This window comes from Paramisgurnus dabryanus, chromosome 19 (assembly GCF_030506205.2).
Source record: "Paramisgurnus dabryanus chromosome 19, PD_genome_1.1, whole genome shotgun sequence".
In the NCBI taxonomy this organism is placed as follows: domain Eukaryota; kingdom Metazoa; phylum Chordata; class Actinopteri; order Cypriniformes; family Cobitidae; genus Paramisgurnus; species Paramisgurnus dabryanus.
The window spans coordinates 31,121,550-31,133,924 of record NC_133355.1 but is presented as its reverse complement, the minus strand read 5'-3'; the positions used below and the strand labels follow the sequence as shown (position 1 = coordinate 31,133,924).

The window sequence follows — 12,375 nt, the reverse complement described above, 5'->3', positions numbered from 1 at the left end:
ACTTTATGGTAATGAGATATGACGCGGTTCGGCGGCAACCAATCGGAAGGCGGAAATGTTCAACGGCAGCCAATCGGAAGGCGGAAAGCTCCGTGTTGAGAGAATGCATTCGAGCGTCAGAGCGTCCACTACAACTTTTCTGTAGCGTCGTTGTCTGGGCAGCCAGAGCTTTTATTGACGCTCTCGCCGGTGGCGGTCTGAATGCACAGTAACGAGCCCTTAAGCAGTAACAATGAATGGGTTGAATTCACTGACAGAGGGCCCCTCACAAAGGTTTGCTTAGGGCCCCCCAGCATCTAAGATCGGCACTGCCTACCAAATTTTGTACATGTGCAAATTTGTACAAAGAGGCCTGGGGGGTGAATTGTTGAAATTTTGTAAGGAGACGTTTTTCCAAAGTCTTCATACTAATTCAGTTGTATATTTTCCTTCTGACGTGTATAATTTCAAGAGTTTAAAAAAATTATTTCTTTTAAACCTTAAAATTGATTTGTTTGGAGAAGAAGGATATAGCTGCTTCAGCGATGATGGGCCCAAGCACTGCAGCACCACTGCATCATGGTGGCTGTCAGAAAACAATGTATAACAAGGACGTGCATTTCAGTGAAATTTTCGGTGGATTTTCAGTTGTAAGTGATAAACTTCCTGCTGCCAGCTGGTGTCCCGCATCCATGTGATTAGCTCCTATGACCAAACCTATAACTCAATTTAGCATTTTCAATATATTGGTGTAATGTTAGTTATGTCTTTCCAGAACCAGAGGGCCACTGGTGATACCACATAATGCCACTGAAAATTGCTTGATGCTTTTCCCTGTGACATACATCCTCACTGCCACATCTTTATGTATCAAATTTGGTGACTGTAGGTAAAACTAACCCCATAATTTTAGACAAAATGGGATGCTACAGAGCCCCACCACCATGCCCATGTTTAAGCTAATGTAAACGCCTAATTTTATTTCATGCCAAATTTTGTGACATTTAATCATGCTCCAAGCTTCAAATACACCAGAAAATACTGTAGTACTGAAGTTTTACTTGTTACCATGGCAGCATTATTTAAGGTATAAACTCTTTTACAATTTTACATCTGTCATGTCTCTGCATTATTCTGACAAGGTTTGAAGAATCTTATAAATATAGATATACTATTTTAAAGTATGTTTTAAGTGCAACACTTCCTGCTACTAGTTACAGTAGTGGCTCTATGACTGAGGATGATTAGACTCCATGACCAAACATACAGCTCAGGTCTGACTGAAATAAATCAATATATAATTAAATTTTAAGACACTTCCCATTTTTTCTGATTTAGCCATACATTTGTTGTTTCACCATAGCAACATCATTCAAGATGTCAGAAATCTTAAATATTTTTGCATAATGTTGACCAAGTTTGATGGTAATTACATAAATACCCTAAAAGAAATAAAAAGTTCATAGCATGCACTTTTAACATTTTTAAAATATCTTAATTCCTGTTGGGCAGAGCTAAACGTCTATAGAAATAATGTCTGTAGAAATTACAGTATTAACTTACTGTAGATTTTACATTTATGTTATTTACTGGCAAAAGTTTGTTCAAAGTTAAATGAACATGAAACATTTCAATCTTTATCTTTTACAGTAAGTTACTGGCAACCAGCTGCATAATTACAGCACATTTTTTACAATGTATGTGTATCAATGTCCATACATGTATGTATGTTTTCTTCTACCTATTAAAGGGGGCACTGCAATTTTTTACATTTTTTTTTTTATTTTGAGTTTTTAGCATGTTAAGGGCTTCAAAATGCCCCAAACAACAATATAGAAAATATATTAATCCTGAGAAATACAACAGGGCACTTTGCACGTGCTTAGGCCCTAATGAAACACAATTTCAACAAAAATTATGCTAGATGGCATGACAGAAACCAAGTCTCCTCTGAAAAAAACTTTATAGAGAGCTAACACTAAGAAATGCAAAGTGCAATATTTGCAGTGACTTTGTGAAAATGGAAGCTGCAGTAAAGAAAAAAAACAACAACACGAACATGTGGAGTCACCTGAAGTCTCAGCACTTGCCTGTGTATGAAGAATCCCAGAATAAAAGTGATCCTGCTGCTAGCTCTTCCTTATTTGTTTTCATTTTGTTTGTTTAGGTTTTCATAAATATTTCACTTTGTGAAGCAGATACAAAGATAGAATGCACTAAAACTATTGTCTTGTGAAAAATTATGAAGTACTCAAAAGTGTATAGCACAATTATTATAATTATTACGCAAAATAAATGTTTTTTTTATTTTATTTAGTTTGTCTGCTAATATAGTAATTTAGTATGTTTCTCAATTATTGTAATTCCATTTGTGTTATATCAGCTTCATAGCATCCATTTGGCCTGTCACAGACTGCACAAGAGATAACGGCTGCGGATCCAAATGCAATTCTTTTATAAAGAGATCCACAATATTCAAAAGGGGTAATCCAACAATCATAGTCCAAGAACAGGCAGAGTTCATAAACACAGGTAAACGGTCCATAAAGAAGAACAGGAAATAAACCAACAAATCCTCAGGCAGAAACAAGAACAGGTATGTCTAGGTAGCAGATGAAATCAACAAGACTAGGCAATGAATGAATAACAAGACAGGGTTTCAATTGGCAGGGGTAAAAATCATAATGAGATACAGGTGCAAACAAAGAGGGGTAATGAGTCCATAAAATGGGTTTTGGGAAATCTAGGCTGCATCTGATATCTCTAAAAGGCTGCCTTCGTTTCAGTATTACAAGGCAGTAGTCTCAATCCCCTCCCTAGCTCCTGAGGTGGTGAATCAGTATATTGTGTATTCAGGTTCGGGCAATCGTAATGACCCTTGCTCACTTCACATTGGGACACTGTTCACTTATTTCCCTGTGACGTGGCTGCTTAAGCTTTATAAAGACGTTTGTCACATTTCATGAGTTTTTTTGAGTTGGCTTTAGGGGTGTCCTCGACTAAGGATTTACATATTCGAATCAGAATTGTCGAATCTTTCCATAGTCGACCGATAGTCGAATCAACTATGTGTGTGTGCATGGGTTGGGAGGGGGCCAGACCAGGTACAAATTGATAACTTTTATTTTCTTTCACAAGCAGCACACATAAACAACTTTCTGATAAAGTGACCAAAACTGTCTTTCAAGTAATAAACGAAGACAAAACTGGCTTGCATGATTTTCAGTTTGAGAGCTTAAAAAAATCACGTGATTTCCGGTGAGGGAACACAAGGACTATCAATGCTCACTGGTTTTTGCATTGTATTGTGGGACAGCCCTTAAAATGGCCGACTCCCTGATCAGTGCCCAAAGACTGAACAAGGGAGCTGATTTAGACACAGCCAGTGTTTGCTTTGCATTATCGTTTTGCATACTTTCATCATCTTGTCCCACAATTCTATGCAGTGGTGGCCAAGAAAGCGGCTGGAGCACAAATTTAGTGTAAATAAGGTTATATTTTCACTCTGACTGCATTTCCAGCAAGAAATTGGTATAGCAGTTATTAATTATGGGATTAGTTATTACAAAGCTGCTCTCTGTTTATATTTCAAACAAACCCCATTACGCGGTTTATGAAGGCTGACCCAATGTGTTTCCCAGAGCTACCTTCATGTTGCCGAAGTCATTGCCTTATGATGAAGCGAGACAACAAATCAGACGGATGTTACACGGCCACACTACTTTCTCAAAATTTTTCTGGTCGCAGTTCAATTTCTCAGAGAACTCTGCACTTGTCAATAGCCTCTTTCACACAGTAATACTGGTAAATTACCATGAATTTACCAGAATGAATTTACCAGTAACATGTGCTGTTCACACACGCAGTGACATTCCGTCTTTTTACCAGTAAGACATCATTCACACATCAGTATCAAATTACCGGTAAATTCATTGAGAAAGCGGAAGTACCTGTGGTGCGCGGTGAGCTCAGTGTGGTATTTGTAAACAATCCACGTCGTGGATGGCGTTTTAAACAGTACTTTTTGCACATTAGGCTTCACATAGGGCGTGCTAAGGACGTCGTCAATTCGGCAAGTAGGTGGTAAGATGTTTTAAACAACTTTGGTGAAGAAATGTGGACGTAAACTTCAGGTGTGCTCGACTTTCAAGCACCGCATGTGTGGAAACGTCCGTAAACAGTCTGGGCGTAAACGCGTCATCTGTTTTAAAAAATTATGATTGGCCCGAAGCTGTCAGCGCGGTCTGACGTCGTCCGTTCTAAATGCCGATAATCCTATATTTTTCGTTCACACATAGCGCTTACCGGTAAATTACTGGTAATCTAACAACCTGTCTTACTGGTAAATTGGGAGTACTGATTTACCGGAAAGGTTCTGTTCACACATGATCTGTTAACTGCAATTTACCAGTAAATTACCAGTAAAGACTTACTGTGTGAAAGGGACTAATGTCAGTTTTTACTTAGCCATCCAATTGCAGGGGATGAAGGGCGGGACAAATACTACACCGACCAAGCGACACCTGGTAATTGTATATTGCTGGTATTTGAGTCTTTGATGTGTCAGAAGTGTTAAACAGATGAGTTACACAGACTACCAAAACAATGTGAAATAAAATGATATGAAAAACTATAACATCTAATACTAGGAACATATTTTTCCATGGATATTTCGTATCGTAGCAACCAAAGCATCTTCTCTGATATTGCTGTGCGGTCAAAAGCGCTCTCAAGTGCCCAAACCTGCAATTTTTGAATGAGAGCCTAGCATTTTCAACCAAAAATGCCTTTAATGACGTCTGTTGGACACATGGCAACAAAATGATGCTGTGCATTTATGTTAGTATGTTAGGCAGGGTTTCGTGTTTGTGCTTGGGGGGCACCTAACAGCAAACAAGTGTACTGCAATATTTTGAGATTAGAGAGTGAGACTTCATGGTTTTTAAATATGGTTTAAATGTATTAAAACTATTTTAGCTGTATGTTACTCAGTCTACCTATTAAAATATTGAGATTAGACAAATAAAATATAAATTCTTATATTTCTATTTTATTAACCGTTCCATTAATAGTGCCCTCCAAACTATGCCTATATGATTATGTTATATTGAGCATTATTAATCATGGTAATATGTGGATTTTAGTCACTGTAATCTGGCCGATTGGTATGAAGGAGGAAAATGCTGGCCCTTCTCGCTATCAAACTTGCCCGTCCCTAATTTAGGGTAAGAGGTTTGTTCAATTTATTAACCAACTCAACAATAGTAGTGACATTGTTGCTAGCAAACACCACTACAATGAGATTTTGAGCTAGGAAATCTTTAAATAAAGATACTACATAATAACTGTGAACTTCATATGTATTATATTGTGATATCACTTTTACACACAAGGCTTACATGCCCACCATCACACCACCAAAGCTTCTCCATTTTACTTGCAACCTGCCATTAAAAATTGTTTTGGAGCTAGTTTTGGGAAAAGATTAATCGCGAATAACCGCATTCCAGGGCTCCAGACTAACTTTTTTCACTAGAAGCACAGTGGCCCCAAGCTGAAAATTTTAGGGGCGCAACCAGAAAATGTAGGGGCACACACTGTAAATCAACATGCTAACCAAATATTCATATTTCTACTAATTTCCACTGTATTACTAATAAATACTTTAAAGGACAAGTTCGGTATTTTACACTTAAAGCCCTGTTAGAACAGATAGAACGGTTTTGACTGAAATTTCAACATATGCGGGTGCCCCGAGAATTTTGGGGGGTTTGTGTTTCACCTCCCACCTTTACAATGGGCTTAATGGTGCACTGGAACAATCCTTCCTAAAATGCATTGAACTTTCGTTTACAAAGACGTGAAACCCACCAAATGGTCAGGGGTGTTCACTGGTATGCGCACACAAAAATCGCTCCAAAATACGCATTCCAACAGGTTTTATCGTAGTTTTTGCCAACTCCACTGACTTGTATTAGTTGTGCTGTGAGGTACGGTATTACTCCGCCCCGGGAACTTTGTTTCTATTCTTGCAATTGGCAATGGCAGATTAGCGCCACCACCTGGGCTGGAGTGTCTATTATTCAAGCTCTAAGCGGAAGAATGTACGGGTGTGAGGCGTTTGGAATAATAGGTCCACAACCGGAAGAATGTACGGGTGTGAGGCGTTTGGAATAATATGTCCACAAGTTAACAACGAATGCTAAAACAGCTGTTGGAAATAGGGCTGGGACAACGCGTCGACGTAATCAACGACGTCGACGCAAAAAATACGTCGACGCAAAATATGCGCGTTGATTCGTCAGACCCAAAAAGACGGCGCCGTTGAGCAACGCGAGTGGCTCCAGTCCACGCCGGCTTCACAGCAAGTGTGAACAGTGCGTAAGCGGCGCATGTTTTTTCAGCGCCCATGTTAACAAGCATGCACCCTGCCGCATGAGGAGCGCAAGCTCGCGGCTCTGTAGCAACTGTGCTGCAATCGTGTCTGCGTGGGTTCTGCTGCGCTGCTCACGCTCATTTAAAGTGAAAGTGCTTTGTTTATGGTTTAAATGCTCGTGGATTGACGCGAAAGAGTGCCATTTTACCATAAAATCATGAATGTGATGCCAAGTGTGTTTTAAACAGAGCAATTTAACAAAAAGCAATGAAATCTGTAAAAACACACTGTTGCCAGAAGACTGCGTTTTCATTCACTCTCTGTACAGCAGTAAATGAGTCCTCATCTATCTTAATAAACTTAAGAGAAAGAGATTTAATAATGTATGTGCTTCTTATGTTTAATTGTGTTTATATCTGTCATTACATGGACTAGAACAGCACAAAAACAATGTGGATTAAACAAATCAAGTTATAAAAATTACACTGTGTGACCATCAAAAGGCACATTGAAGAGGTTTTGCTCATTAATGCATGCAAAATAAAGTCATTTGAACTTGAGATTTTTATACTGTTACTAAACAGCACAGAATGAGCTGCAAACGCTTTATGAAATGCTACCTCTCACTAAGAATGCATTATTTTGCACTTGTATAGTCTTTTTTTATTTTGAAATTTCAAGAGCAATCAACATATATTGAAATGTTTACATTCAGATATGTAAATCAACTTGTGTAAATTGCTATTAGTTAATTAATGGGGAGATAATCGATAATCTAATCGAATCGAAGTCGAATCGGACTGATAAAATGAATCGTTAGATTAATCGATGCATCGAAAAAAGAATCGCTAGATTAATCGTTTAAAAAATAATCGTTTATCCCAGCCCTAGTTGGAAAGCATCTTTTGCAGCGATTTTTGTGTGAGCATATCAGTGAACACCCCTGACCACTCGGTGAGTTTCACGTCTTTGTAAACGAAAGTTTAATGCATTTTAGAAAGGATTGTTCCAGTGCACCATTAAACCCATTGTAGAGGTGTGAGGTGAAACACAAACATCCGAAAATTCTCAGGGCAGCCGCATATGTAGAAATTTCAGTCAAAACCGTTCTATTTCACCATAAACAATCTGAAAACAGGGCTTTAAGTGTAAAATACCGAACTTGTCCTTTAATGATAGATGCAGAAAGTACAATGTGCTGTTTTCAAATTCAGTGTCACATCACAAAAAAAGTTCAAATTTACTGGTCGCACATGTGCAAAATTTATGTCATCTGTGAAAGGCGTAAGACCAAAACATTTTCATACAATAATAGATCTCGGTCCGAACGGACTTTGCCTTTTTTGCCCCTCATTTGTTAGCATAATTTGAATGCCACTGCACAGCCTGTTCACACAGACACCATACATCATCGGTACATTTACGAGCGCTCACCTCCCATCTCTAAACAAAGGGAGAATGGCAAACTTTTCTGCTGAATTGACAACTTGCACAGGAGCCACAAGACGAAAGACATCTTTTATAACATCAACAGCAAAAACTCCATGGATCAGCAAAGAGCAAAAACCCAAATTAACATCAATAACTTTACTGCTTTAACACAATATGCAAACAGCTGCAAAGGGTCTGAAAGGGTCGTTGCACTGTTTATTTTGGTAAGGTAGGTTAGGTACGCGATATGGTTGTATTGAGATGGATTCAGATATTCTACTTTGATGAAACATTTTGTTGCTTATGAAATTTGTGTTCGTTTACAGATTAGCGTAACGATATAGTTACTACGTCTACACAACCTAAAGTGTGCATACTAATTCTAATGTAAACCAGTTGTTTATGTTGGTTATTTTGATAAAGTTATTCACTTTGTACTGCAAAGCTTTTTCACTGGTGAATGAGGGCCTGTTTACACGAGTACGCTCGAGGGTGAAAACGTAAAAATATTTTATTGGATGTGCCTTTCGTTTACACGGCGACGGCATTTTGGGGGCTTAAAAACGCAAAAAAGTGAAACCACCCTTCAGAGTGGAATTCTTAAAAACGATCTACCATCGCGTTCTCGTCTAAAGAGTAAAAACGCAAAAGTCTGCTCACGGTGGCTCTCGTCGCATACGCGATTACGTCACAGGCATGCGCCAGTTCAGGAAAATAACAACAAACATGTCAGATTATTTCCATACGTCGGACCTTCAAGTTGCCATAGCAGCTCTGATAAATATACAAGTCTTTCCAGCAGTTGTACGAATTATTCACAGCAAGTATTACTGATCAGAGAAGGCGCATTAATTACCTCAGTGAAACTGTTGATGCGCCAATTCGTCGGAGGCAAACCAGACGGCTTTGGACGAGACCTGGGAAAACCAGGAAGAAGGTTGTACGCAGGCACATGGACTTGGTGTTGTTGTGTGTCAGTGCTTCACATTGCCACCTAGCCGCCTGGAGTGCATACTACATCGAATATCACACACTTTTGCGTCACCATATGCACGCAGATTTCCCCCTCAAAATGCTCGTATAGACGTGGAATAAAAAGTGATAACGCAACGCCACTTTTGCGGTTTCTTTTCAGATCGTTTCCATGTAAACGTAGCCTGAGACATGAGATGTAAACGTCTGATCTGTGCGTGTTCATGTGTTTTGAAAAAGGCGTGACTTTGGATGGCATTTTGAATGGAAGGTGGGATCGTGATTTCATTGCTAGTCTAATTTTTCAAAATAAGATACCCTACCTTTAAGTCTGTCTCATTATGATCGGACAACACAGTGTTAACAAGATCATCACTGTAAAAGGTTTCTATTATGTAAAATTAATACATTAAAAACTACAGTCTGAATAACAGTGCACAAAGGTTCTTGAAATATACTCCACAGCCATGGGATCATATTTTGTAACTGAATAACCTTCAAATTACATGTGAATAACCTTCTAATGTGATAGCACAGACAGAAAGACAACATAAAATAGAGAGCGAAAAAGAAAGGTCCCATTTATGCTCCACATTTGCTGAAAATTATTATTTTTATTTTTTTATAATAAAATACTATAAAATAAATAATACGTTTGTGACACATAATACAAACGCACATGAGAACAAAACCACTTATGTTCAAAACATGCATTGTAATCTCATGCTTATTTTAAACATTGTCATATTTTTCTGATATTCAGAAGCACTGTAGTTTCACTCGCTACTCTTTATTATTATGCCTTAACTGATGCATACAAATAACCACAATAATATACAGTTATTTATTCAGAACATATTTAAATTAATATAATAAATATATATAATAATATACATTTCTTACAAAGTGTGTGTGCTGTGTCTGAAATGTCTCTTCTAAAACATTTTATGATTAACAATTTTTTTATTAAACTTTCATTGGACCAGTATCTACTGTGTAACCCTGCATGGTAAATACTTCCTATTATAAAAGCTGCAATTGTATTTTAAATGGACCTCAATTCAGATCAGACAAAAGTTCAAAATATTGAACAGTTCATGCAGAAAACATGATTTTAGTCGTAAATAAAATGTTATCTTGTCACAGTTACTGGATGGAGCATGGTAACGCTTCAGTACTGCCTGCGCTTGTTCGGAAACACAGGCATATCTGAAATTGTTAGTGGGCTGATAGGACCACTTTCTTTTGATTTGTGTCCACTGAGCAAATATAGACAGCGCTATGACAACTGAGTGGGTACTCTGTGCTGTTTTTGTGAGGGTCATTAGGATGTAAAAATAAATGATGATTACGGTGCTAAAGGACTGAATGGACACTTGGGTGACATAGAATGCACTTCCACAATAAATGAGAGCTCAAACAAACAAAAAAAACACAGATATCTCAATGTTACAAAGTTACAATGTTTTAAAGTCCTTTAACTGTGTTTGTGAATCAGTCTGGGATCACAAGTCATGAGCATTAACACAGTGCATTCCTAAAGCTGCCATAATGACCTTAAATCATTCAAGGAAAAAACTACCGCACAGCATCTGCAAATAGGTATGTTTTAAGCATGCCGTATTTACAGCATTAACTTGGTTATGTGCACCACATTCTATTATATTCATAATTAGCCTTTAAGGTAACATGACCACAAGTAGTGTAAAGAACAACCATTTGTTCCTATATCCTTATAAGATGGTATTGAAACAGTACTATATATACTATAAAAATGACATCATAAGTACCTACCATTGCAGTGAATGTTATTTATATACTATGGTATCTTCAAGAAACTATACAGTAGCCTACATTTAAAAAGCATGATACTTTTGGGTAATTTACAATAATTTAAGTAAATTATTGCTTTTTGTATGTCATTACTATGATTACAATAATGTTTACAATAATTACAATTATTGTGCACTGTATTTTAGATGGTACTGTATGATTAAACTATGTATATTGGTTCTCTAAAGTGCTTTAAAGAATATTAGGCTACACCATGGTTCTCATGTTTAAGAATTTGTCCTATTACTATAGTACACTAAAAAGAGGCTATAGCATGACATTGAATTATTAACACATTCAACGTACCGTGTACTTATAAAGTAGATATTGTCTATTTGTTTGTGTCTAATTAACATTATTTTAAAAGCGTTTAAAAGTTTAAATATCAATAAAAGGCTCATTAGCAACGCGACATACAAATGTAAATACTGCAATATAAAAATAAGGGAATAATATCGACATACATTGTTTGGTGCGGCGCTGATGCCAGCTGAAGCACGCGCTCAGCGCTTTCTCCTGTAACATACATGATGAAGGACTGGAAGAGTAAAACTCCAGCATGTGTCCCGATAAAACATCCATGCAGTCAAACATCATCTACTTTATCACTGAAAAAGACGAAATTGACTTTGATTGTCCTTGAACCCTTTACAGAAACTCCATCAAACTCTCAATGAGCTTTGGCACGTTCTAATCGCTTTCGGTTTCCACAGACGATCGCCAGACAACACGGCAAAAATCCCAAACACATCCCGTTCATCACTAGCGCTTCTCCGCTTTTGCTAAATGAAAACATTTGTCGTTTAACGCATGGAAATGTCGTTTCGCTCGGTGTTGTGGTCGGTCCGGTTCATGTTACCGATAGCAGTTCAACATAATGAGTGATATTGTTAGGAATATATCGCGTTTAAAAGCGCAATGACTGATCTGCGCTAATGCCCGAACGCTGCCCATTTCGCACTAGTTCATTCCAACACAATGAAAGACTGAGTTGCCTAATATATGCGAGTGAACTTTCTGTGAACCCTTCTGAGGCTGCTAACCTTCAAATGACCCACACCAGTGTGACATCACCAGCGTTCACACACGCGCGGCCGCGCGCACACACACAAGTAGGTCCGCGTCTGACGGGAGGTAGAAGAGCAACTCAGCAAAAGAAACAACTCAACGCGGTTTTAATCTCAAAAGAATATTTTCTGTATAGCCCAATGTACGTGTCAGATTAAATTTCATACTATTAAAGCAAAACTAATCGCAGGCAAGAAGAGTAAGAAAAAACATTAAAGAACTGAGTACTACACACGAGCATGAAAATGAGTGCATTGAAGAGCCTAGTGATGTCTCATTTACAAAACAGTTTCAAATGACTCAAACAAACATTTGTAGTGCATGTAAAGTGTAACATATTTTCTCTCATGTGGTGTCTTTTGTATTTATAGTGAATGTCTTAACACGTTTTGTTTCTCTTTATATTTTGAATAGAATAATTTTAATTCTTTGCACACTTATCAGAATTATCAGTAACTTCAAATGAGATTTAAGTATATTTAGGGGCAAATTAGTGATGGAAAATTTGGGTCTTTCTAGAGATTGGTTCGTATTTTAGTTTGTTCATCAAAAGGGGTGTTTATACTTGGTATTGAGATGTGTTTTCGTTGATCGGATCACAAGTGGATGACCCTAAAGACAGGTGTAAACGGTGTTCAAAATGTTTTGAGCTCGTCCACTTTCGACCACTTTCAACCACATTCAGAGGTAGTCAAAAACCCTTTTAATCAGATTGC

The 12,375-nt window shown here is 37.7% G+C and overlaps 1 protein-coding gene across 1 annotated transcript in view; it reads right to left on the bottom strand.

The window, feature by feature from the left end:
- The window catches only part of LOC135785788 (retinoic acid receptor beta-like), a 134,153-nt gene extending 122,574 nt beyond the window's left edge, over positions 1-11,579 (bottom strand). The window contains exon 1 of the mRNA XM_073812667.1: positions 11,056-11,579. Within this exon, the coding sequence (XP_073668768.1) occupies positions 11,056-11,188 (133 nt within the window). The 5' untranslated portion in view covers positions 11,189-11,579. The remainder of the gene's footprint in view (positions 1-11,055) is intronic.
- Positions 11,580-12,375: the final 796 nt, after the last annotated feature.